Raw genomic sequence first — 21941 nt, 5'->3', positions numbered from 1 at the left:
GGATTTTTATTTAGAAAAAATAAGTCTTATATAGACATCTTAACAATACTTTTATTTTAATATAGTACTTTTAAGATTTTATTTATACACAGATAAGAAAAAATCGTTATTTGGTATTTTATATCTCATTTATTTAAATTATAGTTTTATTAATATTTAATCTTTAAAAAAAATTTACTGGGAAACGACGACATTGTCTCAGAATATTTAGAAGCAGACGGATTTGTTTTCATTTTTTCATGCGTTCGTTTTCAAATCCAATCAAGTGGGTGGCGGGTTAGAAAAGAAAAACTAGAAAAACAACATCCGCAACAGCGTAGCCCAGCAAATTGGACGGTCAGACAACCGTACATTGACAAATATAAAGTATTAATGCATATCAAATTCTATATTGTAAAGAAGTTTCAAAGTTCTGTGTGCAATAGTTTCCAAAATGACATATCAAAAAGCTAGATACTTAAAAGTAGGGCTTTTCTGTATATAATTAAGGTCGGGACATCCGACCGTAAGTCCGCAACGGAAAGCTCGTATCGGTAATTTAGGCATGTTAAAATTGTCCTATCGAATAATTTCAAATTTGGCATGGTGATTCCTGTATAGTAATAAGGTACTCTATATTCGTTACCATATATATCCATTTCCATTTGAAACATGATGATATTTAACCATTTTGGCAATAATTTTGTCAAAATGGTTAAAATATTAATACCATATTTTTAGTTCCAGAAATGATGAATGTGCAAGTAGAATCCGAAGAAATCCAAGACGAAAACCAATTTAGGGTTAGCCTTTTTTTATACCTACCTAATTTTTTCAAAAAGTTGTATTTATAATTCAAATATTGATGGGCAGAAACCTTTGGAATTAAATGAAATCCTTGTGAAATTGCATCAAATCTAAGTTATGGTTTTTTTGTCTTACGTACATGGGTATTTTTACGATGGTCCACAGACAATTTGAGGGATCACATGATTTAGAATATACTTTTAACTATTATAAATTCTATTTTAGACCATTTCTGGACCCTTTGATAAGCTACCTCTCCTTGCTCTGGAGCATATTTTGGATCTCCTTCCATTTAAAGATGTCAAGAAATTAAGACAACTTTCATCATGGTTAGTAAAAAATTTCTTAATGGTTTTGGGTGTGCAAATTAAAAAATAGCAATAAAGTTAATTCAATGGGATTTTTTGAAATCATATGGAATCATTTGAAGCGCACTTCCTAGTCCAATGTGTACAATTTTAAATTAGCAATTTTGTTATTGTTGACATTACAAGAGAAATTACTATTTTTTTACTATTCTTTTTTTTATCTATGTTGGTATTCGTTATGCCCCTAGAGACCTCTAGCGTTACTTCAAAATAGGGGCGATTTCTCTTGGGAGAAAGGGCAGAGGTATTTCCTCCGAAATAATCATAAACTCCTCCATAGCGTATATGAAGCTTCACTGTAAAAGAGAACCACGTCGGTCCAAATGTTAACGAGATATTAAGCTACAGCTAAACTGACAACCAGCCTTTTACTTTTAATAAGGATCACTTTCTGTACTAATGAAAATAATTTTTCTTATTTACAGGTTTTCCAAGAAAATATCCTTCATCAAGAAGACCATGTTTAAAACCTACACATTGAGATATCTTGGTTCTGGAGATACAAATGAGTTGCTTCAAACACTTTCTACTGTCATGCAAGAAGGAAATGAAAGTGAAAAAATGTTAGAGTTTTGTTTTTCCAATAGCGTTGATCCAGACTTCTTTGAGCAAATACTGACAAAATATAGGATAAACATAATAACCCTAGAAATTCCTGTCAAGCGAAGATTAAATGATTTGCTGGTTGATCCTGCTTTTAAGTTTGACAATTTGGAAAATCTATCCTTGGATTTTATATCTGGCGAGTGTATGTTTAGACTTGTCATTGAAAATCTGTTAAACTTACATTCTGAGCAATTGAAGTTTCTTAAAATTGACAGTCTTACAATTATTGACGAGGAATCGCTTGTTATCAAAGATTTTCTGTCCTTGAACTTTCTCTCTCTTCATTATGTAAATGCTGGGTTAGCTTTTAATCTATTATCTCATTGTAAAGAGACACTAACAAGCCTACATTTTAACCATATCACATTATTTGATGATGTTGATGTAACTATAGCACCTGAGCTCTACAAGTTGCCAAATTTGTCCCATCTCTATCTGGAAAATGTTACAATGAATAGTGAAGAATCTGATGTTTTTGGATTTGTTGAACACAATGCAAACCATCTTGTTTCTTTGTCCCTAGATTTAGTAGAAGGTTCAAACATGTATGACTTCCAATGGCCAACTTTTCCAAGGCTGAAATATTTAATGCTGCTAGTGCTCAATACCAGTGAATTAAATCCTATTTTGTCTAAATGTTATGAAACACTAGAATGTTTAGTTATAAAATCTGAAGATGATTTGACTATAGATGAGATGAATGGCATTAAAATGCCAAGACTTAAAGATTTTTACACATGCTGTGTTAATCCCTATTTTCTTGAAAACATGCTGATCCTTAATAATAACACTCTTGAATTTATTTGCATGGATGGTGACATATTTTTATATGACGAAGTTGAAATAAAGTTAGAAAAGCTGAAGACTATTCTCGTATCATCAGAAGAATGTTCAGATGAGGAAAGCTCTCGGCTAAGTAGCTGGTGGCCTGAGTCTCGGATTTGTATTGATGAAAAAGAACAACTTTGGAACAAGTACAGAGAGGAATTTTGTACAAGATGTAGAAATATCAAATGTTCATCTCTTTTTAGAGACAAGGCTTTACATTGTTTGAGTTGAGATAAAAGTTTTACCAAACAAATGCATTTATTGAATATCCTTTTTAATTTAAATTGCCAGAAAAAGTGCCTTCTTTTATATTATTATATTTTAGTATATTTGTGCCATTTTAATTATCAACATTATTAAAAAGATGTTTTTTTACAGTTTCATATGCTTATATCTAAAATTCTAAATAATATTTATATTTTTTTAGAAACAGTAAAATGAATAGTGTCAAATGAATTTGTGAATTTCATAGATTGACAAATAGAAAAAAATAATTATTACTTATGGCTGTTCAAGTGAACTCTATTTGTTTTAACCCAGTTCTTGCTAAAGTAAGTACTTTTGTAAATGATGGGAGGGGTGGGGGGAGGTGGTTAGGCCCCTCAAATTTTTTTTTTGTTGAAATAAGTATTATTTTATCTACCCGGCCCACGTCTGAAAACTTTACCCCCAAATGTTTATTGGGGTTACCCTCCCTCTCCCTCCCCCCCCCCCATAAAACCCTTTGTAACCTCTCAAAAAAGCACACTTAATGTGTGGAAGTTATTGGCCAACACTCTTTTTAGTGCAGTGCCCTAAAGGGAGGTATGAATCATTAAAAAATTTAAAAGTAATTTTGTAATTGTAAGTGAGGTATTTTTCTAACACTTTTATATTATTTGATTTTAGGTACATGGATCTTTGATCGGTGGAACAAATAGAAAAAAAGACGACTTAGATCTTAAACAGATCAAACAGGTACCTAACACGTCCTTTTTACTCTTGATTTCATCTAAATACTAGTTTTACCCCGATTCTAACTTGACAAATATCCAATTTAAAAGGATCCACAATAACTCGCAGACTAGGGTACGTACCAGCAATTTTATTTTGGGTAAGGTTATTATCATCCCAACTAGCCATATCTTTCATAAAAAAAACGGCGGTGCTTTTCTTTTCGTAGACAATATGGAATCATTTTAGACCATTTTATTTTTTCATAAAATTCCTGCTAATAATCAACTGATTCACCTTACAATTGAATTGGTGCATTTTCTGTTAATGACACTTTTTATTAATCGTTTTTTTAATTTTAAGATATTTTTAGTTCTGTTGGCTAGTTTAATCAGAAAAATACCTTTGAACTAGTACATAACTAAGATTTGTATCATGTTTAGGTTATATCTGGAATCTTAAGCAAAGATAACATTGATGTTACGTTGGCAAAAAGAGAAATATTTTCTTTTCTGGTGGTTAATACAGATCTGCCATGGGACGAGGTAGAGAAATTGAAAATTATGTTTTAAAATTTAATTTTCTCTTTATTTAGTTCTGACGTATGTACGTCCGTCCGTCCGGATAAGGCTGAAAAAATACTTTTCTTTTTTACATTATAAATATAAATCTATTTTAGGAGTTATTAATGAATGACAGAATAAGTTCAATATCCAAAATCTGTAAAAATCTTTTGAAATCTTCCCAGCTTTTAGGTAGGTAAACTTTTACTTTACTTTTAAGTTTCAGAGATGAGATACAGACAAAATTGGATATGTCTTTTTATTTGCTGTAATTATGCTTTTAATTTCCAATCCCTAGCTCCTTTTCATAACAGTTATTTACTCATATTCCTTTAAAATGTAACTGTTATACACACATTCTAAACTGTAGCTTAATTACATTTATTGAAACAAGGTATGATAGTTGTCCTACTTTGATCATCTATAATGCTGATGAATATAACCCAATCGTATGGGGAGGGGGAATTTAAATGATTAATTTTTAGCCATGCTTTTTTAAAGGAATAACAAATCCGTTTCTTTCCTGTCCTTATTCTTTTTTTCATCATGAATATTGTTATTGCATACATTATTTAGTGTCATCCATGTCTTGCTTTAGACTTGGTAGACTCTGAGAACTTATGGGAGAGTTTTTTCAATTGTTGTACAAGCTTGCCACAAGCCGTTACAACCTCACTGGTCGAATCTGCATTGCAAACATTGCTAAAGAAGGTAAGTTTCATTAAGAAACATTTATGATTCAAGTTCCTTGTAGTTTACATGCGATTTGTGTGATGAATCTGTTTAACTCAAAGGTCTTTGTCTTAACATAAAATGTTTTTGATCGTTAATGTAAACATAATTAAGTTTGTATATAAATGTCATAATTGAACCGGATAAGCCTTACCTATATTGTCTAGATCTTTAATGACTTCTTCAGTAAGCTTAAATTATGTTTTCAAGAGTTACCGAACTTACCTTTTCTAATTAAACCAGATAAACCCTGTGTATCTTTATTCACAATCAAACAATATATTGTCATGTGTTTTATGTAGCATTTCTTTATTTGATAATTTTTTATTGTGTAAACGAAATGAAAGATTATCATTAATTGTGTTGACATCATTTTCTGGGAATTTATTTTAAGTACCCACATACCTGATCAATAAGTTTGATAAGTAATTATCAGGAAACTGTTTTCAATAGTTTAGAAATGTCTCATTATTTAGAAAATCTGTGAAAATGAAAAGGAACTTCCATTGTGGTCACTTTGGACAAGATTAACAAATATTTCATTCACAACTCCATCTTTACAGCCTCAGATTGTAGAAGGTATGTTGATTAAAAAAAACAATGAAAGTTCTTTCCGTAACTACCGGAGTAACTTGATTGATTGGTTGGTATATGATGATTTTTAGAAATCTTGATTACACCTAAACAAAGACATAATTTCTGATCAGAGTAAAAGTTTTAAGCCAATTCTAAAAGGATAAGGCGATTGTGGACTAATTTTGATCTGATTAAATTTGAACCTGTAATCAGAAATAATCAAGATATCTCAAACATTTTATTGACAATATCTGTTGATTATATCGAATTTTGTAAGCATAAAGTGCTCCTAACTAGCCTAATTGTAATTATACAACAAAATGTACTTTTTAGGCTGGTTAAAACTTTGTCTACAGAAGGAAAAAGGAAGTGAGGAAGAAAAAAGAAATTACCTGTTATCAGTGCTTTGTGTTGTTAGAACCTGCTTTGACAAGTATCTAACAGCTGATCACTACTTTCATAATATTTTTAATCAGGAATATTCATATATTATGTTAAGGAAAAATAATTCAGGGATGAAGGGATGACAAATTAAATAATGTTATTGATTACAAGCTACCAAAAACACAGCTTCACTTTTATAAATAAAGGCATAGATAAATATTTCATATACAGAATATCCAGTATTCCTCGAAAAATTGCAGTAGGTATACTTGCTTCACTATTAGACTAGTTTCTATACTATTACTGGACTCCCGTTATGTTTCAAATCAAATAGAGTGACTCTCTAACCTTGCGATGCTTTGCTAAACCATTTACATCGTTTCTCTTTTAAACTTGTCCTTCTTGTCATAACATAAATGATAATATATGAAAACCTAACCAGAATTGTGACAGAAGTTCATCTGGTTTAACATTTAGTGTTGAACCTGAGATTAGAAATTCCTTGATGTTGGCCCTGAAAGCAATGTTGTTCGACTTGGAGTTTCAAGACTGGATACAGCTTTGTGAGGTAAAGTCATTATGAGAAAAAAATATGAATATAAACTCATTTATCATTGTAAAAAAACAGTTAATAAAAATGTTGTTTTGTTTCTTGAAAACAGTACCTATTAGTTTCACATTAATGTACAGTACAAGAGGCATGTTATGAATTTAGGGTTGGGCCGAATACCGGATATTGAAATTATCCGGAGATCCGGCTGATTTCTAATGCCAGATATCTGGTTATCCGCAAGATATCCGAACGGATATCCGGCATAAGAAATCAGCCGGATATCCGGTATCTGGCCAAAAAAGTATCTGGCCCAACCCTAGTTATGATATACCCAAACTACTTTTAAGTCTTGTAGTTTTTTCTAAACTAACCTGCATCAAGTAATGCACAAAAAAATAACCTCTCCATCCTCTTCCTTTTGATTTTTGGAGGAAATACGCCATAATTTTATTTATAATTTTAGATCTCAAGCACTGACATTATGAATAGTAACCATATTTCTGGTATATGGGTAAAACAAGACATCCCATCCAACCTCCAGTTTATAGCGGCTCATCTTATTTATCAAATTCAACAACATTTCAAAGGTAATTATTAATTTTGAATGATGATAATAAAAGAAAATAATTTCTCTAAGCAATGATGTAAAACTATTATACATTATTATCAGAAAAAATGTTAACAACCTCGATTTACTAACGGACAGAAAGCAATTTAGAACAAGGGATTTAAGTCAAATTATTTTGAAGGATTTGATCCATACTTTTTAACTACATGGGTGTATATTCTGCTCAAAATTAAATTTTTTCATAATATTTTGTTTTGTTTCCCCCTAGTTTTTCCCTAAGGAGAGGTAAAAAATGGGAAAATATTTTCAGTGCCTATTCTTTATTTCATTTTTACTTCCTCCCACACATTTTTCTGTTTTTCCCCAAGAAGGGGAGAAATGTTTTTAGTACTCTTTATTTTTCTCATTTTCCCCCCTTCCCCTTCAGCAGGGGATTGCATGCAGAATGTACTCCCCTGTTCATTATTTTTATAACGCTCTATTATTACTAAAACAGGCATGGAAGAAGATACAATGACTGGTGATCTGATGCCTGTATTGGACCAGTTTGCAAGGGAGTATGACAGAGTACTGGAGTTGACTCTTGATGATTTAGGTATTACAGAGATAGTCACTATAGTACAAATTGTGGCCTGTAAGATCCTGGGAGGGAAAGGATTTTGGACTTTATAAAACATTTGTTTTATAAAAACTCCTTTTAATGCTTACTTTTAATCCACTTTGTAAAAATTTTAGGTATTTTAAAATGTTAAACTTTCATGGTTTTTCATTACTATACTTAAATTTATTTACTTTTTAGATGTTGAAAACTTGATAAGTATATTAGCCGGCAACAAGGACAAGTTAGATGCATGGAAGATACAGGCTTATTTAGGTGATTTATTAGATTATTATTTCAGCTAACCCTCAAGTAATAATACCTAGCTTCTATACATTTTTAAAAAGAAAATCAAGATTATATTTGATGCGAACTTTTTATTTCTCTCCGAACTTTACCTAGTTATTTTAAGAAATAAATAGGTAAATCAAGAAAAGAAATATTTTTTTTTATAGAAAACAAAGTGATGTTGTTTTAGACAAAATGTTGAGTTTTCTGCCTGGGATCCTGGAATCAGAACCTTGTATCCAAATTCTCATAGAGTATTCTGAGTTTTTGTCTCAAAATATTGAAATCATTTATAATCACATTCAATCCTTGGTACAAGTTAAGGTTAGTCAACTATTTGTAGCACAGTTACTCTTTTTTAAATTTTACTGTTTAATGTTCTTTTAAAACTTTACTGACTTAATGTCGGCTATTTTTAGACATATAATTGTCTTCTTCTATCTTAAATACTAGCCCCAAGAGGTTTGATCAAACTAATTTTCGTGTATTAGATTTTAAAGAAAATTAAAAAAAAAAAAATTTTTTTGGGAGGGGGGGTAGTTGACCCCACTATTTTAATTTTAGTTTTAAAAAGAAAATTTTTTCTTTTTTTGGGGGGGGGTATTTTTCATTTTTTGGGAGGTTAGGGGTGTCCCACCCCCAAAGAAAATAGTTATAAACCTTCCCGGGACATATGAGAAGCTACCCTGTAAAGGAGAACCCGATCGGTTCAGCGGTTAGCGAGATCCTTCGCTACAAACAAACAGACAGACATCGTTCTACTTTGTATTATAGATGAACAGACCATGGAACCAACAAGGGAAACTTACAATTAAGAAATTCAATTTGATTAAGTTGGAGGTTTCCCTCAAAGTGCCTAGGTCTACGACAGAATCTCCTACCCTTATTTTTAAGTAGTTTTAAGGGTTTGTTTTTATTTCAGGTTTGGTTAGTTAATATTGGGTTCATGTAAGCCCCACAGGGTTAGGGCCTAACAAAAGGGTTAGGTACAGAGGAAAAGAATTGCCACTAACCCCTCCTAGTTTCAATTTACTTAAAAAATTAAGGCGGGGTTTTCTGCTTGCTAAGCACTTTGAGGTAAAGCACCAATTAGTTATTAATATTTAGGAAAATCATATAAAGCTGTTTTTGACATTGGCTGGCAAAGCTAAAACTCAAATTCTCACAGATCTTCTCATTAATGTTCAAATTAGATCCAATCAAAATGAAAGGAATTTAATGGATTGTATAGTAGTTGTGCATTTTAAATACGCCTTATGATTATTTAAAGAAACAGCCTTTCCAAGCAGCCCCATTTTTGCATAAATTGTTTTATTATGGAGTTGCTTTACTCACTTGAATTTAAAATAGCGATTCAAATAGCTATTAGACACAAAGCTATAAACATAGCCTTTCTACAATTGTGTTATAGAAAATCTAACCGACTTTTTGTTCATGCTTTAACTTAACCATTTGTTAAAAATTATTTTATTTTGAGGTGATATAAAATAATGAATTACAATTTTTTTGAAATAGTAAATCCATTAAAGCAACTGTTAATAGTAACAAGATCACTCTTGGCAAAGATGACTTTGAGACAAGATTTGTTGAGGTTTTAAATCGTAGTGGAGGAGGAGAAACTGATAATATCAACAAGGAATTCATTATCCTGGCCATTCTAGATGGAAAGAGGTAATGAATATTTCAATATAAGTTTAATATTTTAAAGATGTTATTGATCTTAACCTACAGTAATACTCAACATTATCAAATATTTTTAGGACAGTTTCACGCTTGGTAGATGAGGCTACTAAGAATGCCGGTCAAACAGAGGCCATAGCTGCCATTCTTACCAATCTTGATCCAGTCAACTGCCAGGATCAGGATCCTGCTGGCGGCCAGCTTCCAGAATACCTTGATACTGGTGCTAAACCAACATATCTTGGAAATTTGGTGGCAAAAGCTATTCTAGAAAAGAGGTAATCATAATTTTTGCATATTTTTTATATTAATAGGACAAAAATACGTAGACCAAACCTTATTGAACACGCTCTTGAAAACAGGGTAAGATATTAAGAAGTTAATGCGGATTTTTGTTTTTCTCAATTAAATTGATGTTAACATTTTTATTGTAGAGACAAAGAGCAAGAAAATGGAATAAAGTTGTTTAATTTGATCAGAAATTACAACACTACTATTGCTAGACAGGTATTTTTTTTATTTAATTGACTCTCTAATTTTATCTAAATGTTAGATAACGCAAGTAAGGTGATGGGTTAAAGTCTAGGCACTACTGCTTTAAATTTAAGTATCTTCTAACGAATTGTTATGCATGTTAGGTTTATAGTATAATATAGGTGAAGTCTACCCCCTCCCCCCCTCCCCCTTCCCAAACACCGGATGATCAAACCCTGAGAGTTTGAACTTTGGGTAACCTAACCTAGAAATAAACATTGGGAAACCCAGCCGCACCTAAGCCAACCTGTTTGAGTGCTAAGGCAATTTTACTAATTTTAGATCTATTCTGCGTGCTTACCCGCGATGGTTTCAGCTTTTCAGAACTCAGAGGTAATTTTATATACTAATTATATATTTTTAACTAGCGGCTTCGCCCTTAGCCTATAGGGGCTTTGCCCTAAGAGATAATTAAAAAGTTGAATAGCCTAAAACCACCACAGGACAAGTAGGCATATTTCCTGAAGAGTAGAATCCAATCGGTTTAGTGGTTACCGAGATCTTAAAGGACAGACGGACGGACGGACAGACATCATTCTACTTTGTATCATAGATACCTATATATTATTTGTATTTAATGTCACTCTAATACGTTATAAGAAACTACATCTAATTATGATAAGTTAAAAGGTTTTGATTAATGATTCTTAAAAGGGGTTATTTTCGCATTTAAACTTGAATTTAGTGAACCCAACATTTTCTATTCAATTTTCTATTTAATGGTTTAAACTACATACATAGGGCACATTTGACAGAATTTTAGTTTTCTACCAGGTAGTTCTAAAAATATCAAGACTGGCGACTTATATGGCTATCCTGTTCTCACAAAAATAACATGTTAGATATTTATTGTAATAGAAAATTATAATTGTTTTATGGTATACTTGAAACTTATGCTTGAAATAATTTTTCTGAAAAGCACTTCATGCAACTATCCATTTTGGTTTTAACTTCTGCAAAGTATTTAATTTTTGTTTTGTTTCTTAATTTAAATATGTGTAATTGCCCTCACAAAAAGCCTTGATGCCAATTAAAGGTTGAAATTTATAACCAAGGTGCTTTAAACTTCAACTAGTGGCTTCGCCCCTACCGGCGATGGAGTAAAGCCCTTAATTTATACCTATCTGTTTAATTTTAATCAATTAGAATGTTCAGATGACACAGTGTTGTACTGTTTTGGAGCTTGTAGTCAGCTGCTGTAACAAGCAAGTATTAACTACTTTTAATGCACAGTGTTTGAACTTATGTCAAGCAATAGGTCAGTACTAGAATTTAATAGTTAATGATATTCGTTTATGTTTTGTTTGTCTGTCCGTAATGAACTTGCGACGTTAATTGGCAGGCACAGATTATATACAGCTAATAAACTTTGCAAGTAAAAGACAAATGCCTAACTTTTTAGATATTTTATTTTTCTTTTTTCATCAAAGATTTTTTTTGTGTATGATAGTAATTAAAATTAGACAGGTTTAATAGAATGGCCAGCTATTTTTAGTAGCGGGGCTTAGTCTGTATGTCTGTCAGTCCGTTACACTGTAGGATAAATGGAACTCACTCAGCAGCTGCTTTAAAAGTTAAACCTCTGATTTTTCTTGTTTTGCAGAACTAAATTTGAGATAAGCCTACAAGTAGAGGAGAAATATTAATGTATCTGTATTATTTAGGTTGTCATATGTTAAGCAGTTGTTACTTAACTCCTGACCTGGATTTATTGAGACCTGTCCTGCTCACATGGATCAACAATATTTTATCTGCCATTCAAGGAATCATTTTCTTATATGTTAAACATCGAAACATGTTTGGACTATTACAGTAAAATTGCATGGTTCTTCGAGTCTTAAACATTGGATTATTTATGTTCTTGATATCATTAGCATTAAAGGAAATCGATTACTAACATACATATAAATGTTTTATTAATCTTATTTCACCATATGTATTATGTGGCATTTGATAAAGGGTGTCAACACACTTTAAGTTGATAATTTTAAAAAGCTGCCTTCCCATTCGTTTCCGAAAAAATATTTTGTGCATTTCATTGTTCTTTTTTTAAGATGTTCAAATACATTGTTCATTGTTGTAAAAGCAAATTTGGAATAATGTTAATTCATTTTTTCTTAATATGAAATGTTAAAGAATATAGGTATAATAAATTGATTACCCTTTGATTAGAAAAACCAGAAGTTAGTTCAAAGATTGTTCACAGATATTTGGCAGATCAGCTGATATCTTATTTTAATGGCGGGAAATTGCACAAAGAACATCTGCTATACCTGGTGCAATCAAACTACTTTGATAAACAGGTGAATACGTTTTATTGTCTTGAGATAATTGTCTGCATTAATTTAGGTATCTAAAGACTCTGTTATTTCTTACTTCTTTGTTACAATTAATAATTAATATTTTCATTATATGTATTTGAATACCTATTCATTATATGATATTGCATAAATATTTTGTGTAGGACCTACCTGTATTTTAATTTTAGGACAATTTTGAAATATCCCGTAGCTGGTCATCTAAAGAAATTGAATCTGAAATAATTGCCTGTTTGATATTTCTAACCAAAGAGGAATATCCATTATTTGTTAAGGTAAAAAAATTCAGAATATTTACTTATTATGATATTATATTAGTCTTTCTTAAATTTGTTTTCTAAAGCAAGTGGATTGAACGATAAATAACATGTAAGTAGAGTGTACCTTTATTTATCACTTTGAAAAACTTTAAATTTTGTTTTGAATATCTGTCATTGTTCTTTATAAACCATTATTTTACCAAGTTAACTCTTACATAAATTTGAATTGATCTAGGTGATTGCGAAGATATTGCAAGGAAAAGCTGAGGAGGCAACTTCAGTAGTTGAATGTCTGGAGGTTATTTCTGGTGCCTGCCAGCTAGTGGCATTACAACAGGATCTAGATCAGGTACAAACAATTATACAAATTAATGTAACTTTTTGTGGAAGGTCGTATTATGTCAACTAATTCTCTTACGCTCAGACGCATTATCTTTGTGCTACTGCAATTCTTGTTTTTGTTAATTCTTTTTCTTTGGTATAATAGATTTCGATTGGGATTAACTAGGAACTGTTAACCAATCTTTTTTAACCCAAAATTTGAAAAGTCCACCTTTATATTAGAACTTTATAGCATGAATTTCTAGTTACAAAGTTGATTTGGTCTGTGTTTTAATTCAGGTATTGTTGCGAAGAATTTTGATTGGTTACAGCAGTTTGTACACCTCGGTTATCAATACAGCTGAGGATAAAGACCTTCTAAAACTCTACGATATCTTGATTAAAGATATTTATATTTTAAAAGGTAAATAATTTCTATGTTTACTTTCACTATTACCTACTGTTTTTATAGGGGGAAAAACGTTTTCAATTACTTTTTGTTGTCTTTATTATATTATAAACACCGAATCTACGCTCGTATAATTGGACGAAGGAGCCCATTGTCATTAGCTTAAAATCACCCCAAGACTTAAGGAAAGTTTTCCTAATAGCTCAGCGTAACCCACTCAATTATTTCAGAGAACCTACTGTTCAAACAAAAAAACTACTAATTCACGTTACAAATATTTCTGTTTTCTTCTTCATTTTTATGTAGAATGCGCTAAAATTAAGAAACTTTACCTATTCGTTTTGAATTTATAAACTTTTACACTTGATAAAAATATTGTGTTTGCGTGTGTGTGTGTAGCCATTGTTTCTTAGTGTTTGGAGCTAAGTAGTCATGGATAGCATGTGATATGCTGAATAAGGGGGGAGGCGGATGTGCCACTTTTTGAAACCAAAACTAAAAGTCAAAGTAACTCAACTAAAAAAAGAGTTACAGGTCTGAGATTTTGCATGGCAGTTGCTTAATAGGGGTACAATATGGAACTGTGAAGAAACGGCGGCGCAACCGCCAAAAACCGCTGAGAAAAGGCAAAAAAAATTCGGCGGGAAACGCTGGTTTTCGGCGGTTGCGCCGCTATTTCTTCACAGTTCCATATTGTACCCCTATAAAGCAACTGCAATGCAAAATCTCAGACCTGTAACTCTTTTTTTATATGAGTTCCTTTGTTGACTTTTGGTTTTGGTTTCAAAAAGTGGCACATCCGCCTCCCCCCTTTTTAAATAAATGAAAATAGTTTTTTTTCTTGTAGATTTATCCCTTGGAAGAAATGGATGCAATAATAATACGGAGATGGAAGAGGAAGGGACAAGTTTATTAGCTCCAGTGTGGCGTAGTTGCCAGGTATACAAATAACTTTGTTTTATGGATTTTTTTGTATTCACAGAATTAAGGAAAACTGAAAAAGTAATAGAATGGATTAACTTTTTGTCAGGGATCTAAAGGGATAAGACAATAGCCGAAAACTTAATATACACCTTCCAATGATTGTTGATGCACAAGATTACTCTTTTTGTACATTACAAATAGTGTTTGAAACGTAGTAGTCAAACCAACGAACAAGAAAACTTTATTATAAAACTTTGGGACTATTGTATAGTGTGTAAGAGCCCAATGTCCCCCGTTTTAAAATCTAAACTTTTGTCAGCAGCATATTTTTGCTGGGATTCCAGTGCAGTGGATAAAATTGTCCTTTCTTGTTTTATAAAATATAGAATGGAATCTAAAATTTGTTTATTCCCAGGCCTTGGTTGCTGAGTTGTTAGAGCGGCAGCCCAGCGAGGAGGTATTGAACCATTTGCTGGTGAATATCTCAGTAACTTCGCCATCCACGCACAAGGAGTCTGTTCTACGCATGATCACCAACTTCTTGGACAAAAACTAAAAAATGACATTTTTAATCTTTTTTTGTTGTCAATTTTGCATATTTTCAAAACAAGCCATATTTTTAACAATGAAACAGACTTTAATTTTCAGTTACCAAGAAGTCCAAATATTTATACTCTGTATTTCTTCTAAATGAAAGTTTTAACAGTTGTATTACCAAGAGTTATCATTTTTGCTTTAAAAATGTGATAAAATCTTATTATTATGTGTACCTATTCATTTATGTAATCTTGTTATGTATGGTATAAAGAAATAAAGTAATTCCTTTTGTGTTTGTTTATAAAACTAGTAATTTTTTTATTTTGAATTGTGCCTCTAATCTATTAGTAGTTTCTAGTGGCTTATCTTCGCCCTCATGAGAGGCGCAAAAACTTTTTTTTTAGTTAAAAAAATTAAGGGGTATGTAATAGTATTATTGGCGTTATCATAACCTACAGTGTGACATACCCACTGCCACTACACAAAGCCTAAAACCTTCTTTGGACAAATATAATACTTCCCTGATCGTCGATGGGTCTCGCCGTTAAAGAGATCTTTGCTGATATTAGACATTCACACAACCTGGCACTCTATTTTATAGGATTTTCGGATATTTGAGATTTTAAGGAAAAAAGTTATTTGTTTTAAAGTTAGCGATCCTATTCAATTTGTGTCGGTTTGACTTTAGTAAAATGTTTGAATAATTAAACCTAGTAGTCTCTTTGTCCCATGGTCCTTTATTACTTTGATTTTCACCTTAAGCTCTAGTAGGACTGCTTAAAAAGAAAGGTAGGTTGAAACTATTGAAAGACTTATGAACTTCCCCGAAAAGCATTACGGAGGTTTCCCTAGTTAGTTAGTTTCTAGTTAGAAATATTTTTAGTTAAGGAGAAGGGGTTAGTTTTACGTGTGTAAGTACTTTAGGTTATAGAGCCCTACAGCCCCCCCCCCCCCCCATCTGCACCGAACTAATCCCTACTTTATTTGAATTTGATTTATATAAAAATAGAGTGTACTAGGTACTTTTTGGTGAAGAACCTAAAATGTTGACCATAGGAAAGTGTTTTTTAGTGAACTTAGGGACTAGACTCGAACATTTTACCTTACCCAATAGCAAGCGGACATAAGTTAACTATAGAATTACGTTGCGGGTCATTGTTTACTTTATTTGTTACTATCGTACAAAATTAACGGAACAAAAAATAATTGATTGTCCGGTTTTTTCTATTTCAGAAGTAGCACGATTGTTATTATTTCAGAAGAAAAATGCCCAAAGCAAAGAGAAGAAAAGTTGATAATTTTAAGGTTATTCTTTTTGGTTAATGATAATCTAATTTGACGTTTTTTAATGTTATAACATAATCCACAGTATGAGTATTTTTCGAGTAAAAAAAACTACTATAACATTACAATGTATATTTCTAAAAATTTAGTTTTCAAGTTTACTATTGTTTTAAAGTTCAAAAAATCTTTATTTTTTTTCCTATATAAAATCTAATTCATAAATGTGAGGAGAAGGCATAAAAATGCTCATAAGCTTAAATATAGCCAATCTACCACTAGTTATGTAAAATGATTCTTTTTGTCTGAGGCTTACCACCTTTTTCATTAATAATGTATAAAAATGATCACTTTTTTATGAATATAATAACCATTTATGAAACTATCCCTCTAGGATATAGCTGGGGCATTCAGAGGTGTACCTTTATTGGTCATTAGAAGAATTGTCTATCTCCTATCTATAACTGATAAGAAGTCTATGAGATGCCTTTCTTCTTGGTAAGTTCATACTTTTTAGTAGCGAAGCTACTCTATAACTCACTTTGTATGTCCGTAAGTCCTTAATGGAGAAAATGGAATTTACTCAGCTCCTATAAAAGATAAAAAGCTGAAATTTTTTGACAACACTCCCATCATTAAGGAGCACAATTAACTAAAACACATTCAAGACGGTAAGACCGTTTTTAGCAGGCTTTTGGCTTTTTTTTTATATTTTCCACATTGTTCCCCATATCTTTGGTGTTTATTGTTTCGATTTTAAAATTTTTTCACCTAAAGGTATGAATCGAAATTAAATTTTCCGTCGTTTGAAGAAAACAGCAATGACAGTCAGACTGCCTTTTTGCAGGTTTTAGGCTATTTTTATATTTCCCACATTTTCCTCCATATCTTTGGTCCGATTTTCAAATTTTTTTGAGTTAAAGATATCAAAATTAAATTTCCCGTCGTTTGAAGAAAACATCAATTACAGTCAGACTGCCTTGTTGCAGGTTTTTTGGCTATTTTAATATTTTTCACAGTTTTTCCCATATCTTTAGTGTTTATGGTCCGATTTGCAAAATTTTTTCAGTTATAGAAAAGAAACTATGGCGGCCAGACTGCCTTTTAGCAGGTTTTTGGCTATTTATTTTTTATATGTAACATATTTCACCATATCTTTGGTTCGATTTTTAAACTTTTTTTGCAATGACAGTATCAAAATATTTTTTTCCATTGTTATGCGCATCTAGTATGTAATTTACTTTAACCGTCGTTATTATACAAAATAAAACAAGGTTTCGTGTTTTTATTTCTAATAAATCTATTCTTGATTTTAATAAATACACTTTAAATCTACTTGTACGTATTCCCATCCACGATTTTTTTGTGCTTCGCTACTTATGGAAGTTGTCATCCTTGTTTCTTAGTAGCTTATACTATGCTTATCGGCTATACTCAAAAAACGCATATCTTAGAAAACGTTGATTTAAAAAAACGCTTATGTTAGAAAATGTCTACTACATATTATAATTTATGAATGCCATGTTTATATTGTGTAAATTAAAGATAATCAGTTAAAAAAAAAGTTTATTTTGGATAAAAAAAATACCTAACAATTCTTGAACTGAAGTATAAATTTGAATTGAAGATGAATGAATCATAATATCATGTTGATAATATGCATATAAAAACACACTGTTCTTGTGATCCCTGATTTATATACTCTAGGTTTTATGAGATGTTAACCCTGGAGCTAAGATCAGATTTTGACACATTGACAGTTCCTATGATTGGTTGTGATAACTATGATGATATTTTCACGACAATTGTTACAGCTATGGAGAGACCTATGGGCCATCTGTTCAAGGAACTTTTTGATATTATGTTAATGGTTTAATAGTAAATATAGGAGGAATATCTTTACCCATAAACAGGCCTAATTATTTAGCAAAATTAGAAATTCCGATCAAAGTCCAGGGAAATACCCAAATAAAACGGAAAAGGGGTAGTTGAATGAATGTATTTAAAAGTTTTATTACAAGCATAAGTTACAAGAATACCATCAAAATATATAATTTTGTATTACAATAAATAAAAATCAATTAGGCAACAAAATTGTCATCATGCTGTCTATTCAGCCATTACATATATCCAAGAAATATGATTTTCAAGTCTTCGTGTTTTTAAAACTATCTGGTAGAAAATTGAAATTCTTTCAAATATATGTCCTATAGATGTAATTTAAACTATTGAACAGAAAAAAAGGAGTTCACTAAATTCAAGTTTGAATACACTTCGTGCAACTACCCCTTTAAAAATGTGCTCTATAGATTTGATTTTTAAAAAGGATATCAAGCAAACCAACCAAAACAGATCAAATTAACTACAGTTTCACAATTTTATTAATAACACAATAATTATAAAGAGTTCTTTTATGTATAGTTAAGACTGGAGTTTTGTTCAAATTTTCATCAGCTACTAACACAGGAAAGATTATACAATTCAAGTTAATGATAACAAAAGTGATTAAATTTAAATAATCTAATCCTCCTCGAATATATTTTAATAGATTTTTGTAGATAATTGCAGGTATCCAAAAGGATAAGACAATGGCTGCTAAGTTGATGTACATTCCAAATGATGACACACAAAATCACCTCTTCTGTAGATTGAAACAATGGGATTCTCAACTAAATAAACCAACTAATCAAAATTCAAGGTCAATGTTGAGTCAACGAATAAGAAAACTTTATATAAACAGCCTAATGCCCCATCCCATGATAGTAATGCAGCAACCCTATAAAAAATCTGCCAAATCTAACTTCATGCGGTCTACATAGTGCTTAATCCTGTGTTGTAAAATGTATACTCACTACCTATTTCAGGGAATACTTCTAAAGTACAAGGAAAATATCCTAAGCTTGGATATGTGTATTAAGTCTCAGGAGAGTGGAATACTATTCTTATCTTAGTTTTTGTTTATTTATTAAGATCTACTTTTTCATACTTTTTTATTTCAAAGAATAAAAAATAAATGCGATGCTCGACTTCAATTGCGTGGAATTTGAAATATATTCCGTTCCTTTAGTATTAAAAGCGCTGTCACTATATTTCCAGTTTTAAAGATATATTTACCCTACATGTGTCAATTATGGTTTAGTATAAAGAATGGCATTATAAAGGGGTGCACCTACCTTCTCGACCCTCACTGTGTATTCAATCAGCTTGCAACCCTGTCACTCAGCTTTCCAGACTTACAAGATCAGAATCAAGGAACCAATTACGGTATTTTTATTGGATTAATTATGATTAAGGAGAAAGGTTAATGATAATAACATTTAGATTATTATACCTCCTATCTTATTACTAACATTAGGATTTAGTTCAAGCTTCCAATTATAGAACTTTACACATATGATAGAGTATTGGGAGAAAGATTATGTTACTGTCTCATCTCTTATCAAAACAATATAAAGGTGGAATGGATTTTAAATTTCATTTAAAAAATGGCTATTTGTTTCTCCTTACAGTTCAAAATGAGTTTTCAATAAAACATATTGTTGAAAATCTGATCGCAAAATGCGGCCACAATCTTGTCAGCTTGAGTTTGGGGGATTTATCCATGTCGTATGATAACTGCTTGCAGTTGCCAGGTGTAAATATACTTAAGGATTCTTTGATCATTTTTGGTAGGAGAAATATTTAGTTCTTTAAATGAATATGTTCTGTCTGCTAATGACTGATTTTTATGAATACGATAACCTCTTTTTGGTAGTGAAAACACTATATAGTTTACTTTGTTTGTCCGTCCTTCCGTCAGTAGAGGTAATGTAATTTTTTCGGCTGTTATCATATAAAATAATTGAAGATTCCTATGACATGTGAGCGCATCTTACCTATACATTGTTTTGTCAATATGTCTGCTGTCCAGGCTTCAAAAGACATTTACCTATACCAGTGTTGCGGATCCACATTGATTGTATGCGGATCCGTTTCCGAATCCTCCAAATTTGGTGAGTGCGGATCCGGATCCTTGACAATAAAAATACCAGGGGTATACGAAAAGGGAAGGGGAGATTATATACAATGTGAGAGGGAAGAGTGTGGGAGTGAATCAGCTGATCTTAACACGGTTACCAGATATTTCAAAATTTGTAAGTGACTAGGTATTTTATATAAATTTAGGTAGATTTTTCCATAAATTTATACCCCAGGATCCGGATCCTTGGACTCAAAAAAATGCGGATCCAGATCCGCAACACTGACCTATACATTATTTGAAGAATTGTTAATATTCTTTTTCTTCCTATTTTTTATGACAACTAAACATCTGCTCTTTGTAAGTTTGTCCAATGTCCATTTATAGTTTTTTTGTGCTTTGCTACACATAGATGCTGTCATCCTTACTACTTTTTCTTGATATGTTATATGTTAGGGCAGTTAAGACCCTTACTCACACCTTTCCAAATGGCAATTAAATATATACTCTTTAAAACAAACAGCCTGTCTGTTTTTATTTGGACAAAAAAATCCTTTAGTATTTAATTTAAGTATATTTATTTTCTGAGAAATGCCGCTGATATCAAACCTTTGTTTATCCAAAGTTGACGGAGCTAGTGCCATGGCAATCATAAAATCTACAAATAGAGATAATATAAAAGAATTGAGTCTTGATCAAGTGTACTTTGCTGCATTAGAGATTATTGACTTGAGCCTACCATTTCGAAATATCAAATGTTTGCGTTTGAAAAAGCTGAATGAAGGTGCTGCCTTGACGTTGATACGGGCTTGCAGAGAACATATTACAGAACTATATCTTACTGATTTCATTTTTACTTATAATGATATCCAAGATCTTAAGATACCAAACCTGGATCTTCTTAGCCTGGAGAAGATTAACGGTCCCGCGGTTGTGTATCTCCTCAGAGCATTCAAAGAAACTGTCACAAAGCTTGAATTAAAAGGAGATATGGTACACCCCTATATTTTTCACATTGAAATACCGGCAGCCCTAAGATATCTTAGTTTATCCAACATGAGTGGGTACAGTGCCTCAACTTTTATAAAGACTTCCAAAGATACCCTGACTAAATTAGTTCTGGACAATATCAACTTCACCAACGTGTTTTTTGGCCGCAGCTTTAAGCTGAACAATCTCAAGTCTTTAGAAACAGACTCTGTGAAGAAAACCAAGGCATTGTTCTTTGTTAGAGAAAGCAAAAATCTGACAAAGCTGAGAATAGACGATACGATATATTCTAGTAGTGAGGTTGTTTTCAAAAGAAACTCTTTGCTAGTTGAAGCAAATTCTAAATCTACTCAAACTCCAAGTTGGTGGAAATAAAAATCATGCATAACATGATAAGCCTGCTTTAAAAATGTTAAAAATGGGCAGGAGGAAATTATTTAGATATTTTGTTTAATCAAAGTATATGGGACACTTGAAATGCAATACATAGTAAAGTGTGTTAAAATGATATCATTACAATAATTCCCTCCATCTTTATAATAATTGAAATTGAGTAATGTTGCCACTATTAACCAAAAACATTGATAGGGTTAAACCCAAGGGTAAAAAATCACGTCAATGTTTTTTTCTGTGTTTTTTGTTAGCAGCGGAATCATTAACATTTTTACAAGCACTAAAAAGATTTAGCGATTATCATGAACATAAGGTTTTATTATTGTTTCAATGGTTAGGTATCAATGTTTTTCCAAGTTTTCAAAACATTGAGAAAAAATCTTCCAACTGAAAAATATTGAGAAAAAAACCTCCAATGGAAACTTCAAATAATGTTAATGCTAATCTATCTATAGTTCTTTTTTGATATTGTTAGTAGTTACTTAAACAGTTAGGGAGTTGAATCCATTTTTATAGAAGCAGAAATATAATCTATGATTATGGTTTGGACTCT

General features: G+C 31.6%; 2 protein-coding genes across 2 annotated transcripts; both read left to right on the top strand.

Annotated features, from left to right (window-relative positions):
• The first annotated feature begins 646 nt into the window (after positions 1 to 646).
• Positions 647 to 15057, top strand: LOC145313991 (uncharacterized). Its single transcript, XM_080153699.1, has 27 exons — positions 647 to 782; positions 1012 to 1115; positions 1580 to 3139; positions 3477 to 3545; positions 3965 to 4066; positions 4201 to 4276; positions 4683 to 4795; positions 5293 to 5395; positions 5726 to 5868; positions 6219 to 6344; positions 6793 to 6916; positions 7394 to 7492; positions 7697 to 7771; positions 7974 to 8107; positions 8891 to 8994; positions 9326 to 9454; positions 9544 to 9741; positions 9898 to 9970; positions 10280 to 10330; positions 11144 to 11255; positions 11662 to 11760; positions 12170 to 12300; positions 12486 to 12590; positions 12811 to 12924; positions 13197 to 13320; positions 14153 to 14244; positions 14645 to 15057. The coding sequence occupies exons 3-27, from the start codon at positions 3092 to 3094 to the stop codon at positions 14783 to 14785; spliced, it is 2685 nt and encodes an 894-aa protein (XP_080009825.1). The 5' UTR covers positions 647 to 782; positions 1012 to 1115; positions 1580 to 3091; the 3' UTR covers positions 14786 to 15057.
• An 880-nt stretch (positions 15058 to 15937) lies between these two features.
• Positions 15938 to 21882, top strand: LOC145313992 (uncharacterized). Its single transcript, XM_080153714.1, has 7 exons — positions 15938 to 16071; positions 16442 to 16545; positions 17755 to 17893; positions 18469 to 18514; positions 19210 to 19299; positions 19557 to 19679; positions 20595 to 21882. Exons 1-7 carry the CDS (start codon positions 16033 to 16035, stop codon positions 21368 to 21370), a joined length of 1317 nt encoding a protein of 438 aa, XP_080009840.1. The 5' UTR covers positions 15938 to 16032; the 3' UTR covers positions 21371 to 21882.
• Positions 21883 to 21941: the final 59 nt, after the last annotated feature.

The sequence above is a fragment of the Acartia tonsa genome, chromosome 1, assembly GCF_053477335.1.
Source record: "Acartia tonsa isolate MP-2025a chromosome 1, ASM5347733v1, whole genome shotgun sequence".
Lineage (NCBI taxonomy): Eukaryota > Metazoa > Arthropoda > Copepoda > Calanoida > Acartiidae > Acartia > Acartia tonsa.
The sequence above is the reverse complement of the archived record's forward strand: the minus strand, read 5'-3'. Positions and strand labels throughout refer to the sequence as shown.

Excerpts from the sequence above, each read along its gene's own strand:
- LOC145313992 (XM_080153714.1), top strand. The coding sequence starts at position 16,033 with ATGCCCAAAGCAAAGAGAAGAAAAGTTGATAATTTTAAG. Across the intron at positions 16,546-17,754 it reads ATGAGATGCCTTTCTTCTTG|GTTTTATGAGATGTTAACCC; the intron begins GTAAGTTCATAC and ends TATATACTCTAG. Across the intron at positions 18,515-19,209 it reads TCATCAGCTACTAACACAGG|GGTGCACCTACCTTCTCGAC; the intron begins AAAGATTATACA and ends GCATTATAAAGG.
- LOC145313991 (XM_080153699.1), top strand. The coding sequence starts at position 3,092 with ATGGCTGTTCAAGTGAACTCTATTTGTTTTAACCCAGTTCTTGCTAAA. Across the intron at positions 3,546-3,964 it reads ATCTTAAACAGATCAAACAG|GTTATATCTGGAATCTTAAG; the intron begins GTACCTAACACG and ends TATCATGTTTAG. Across the intron at positions 13,321-14,152 it reads AGATATTTATATTTTAAAAG|ATTTATCCCTTGGAAGAAAT; the intron begins GTAAATAATTTC and ends TTTTTCTTGTAG.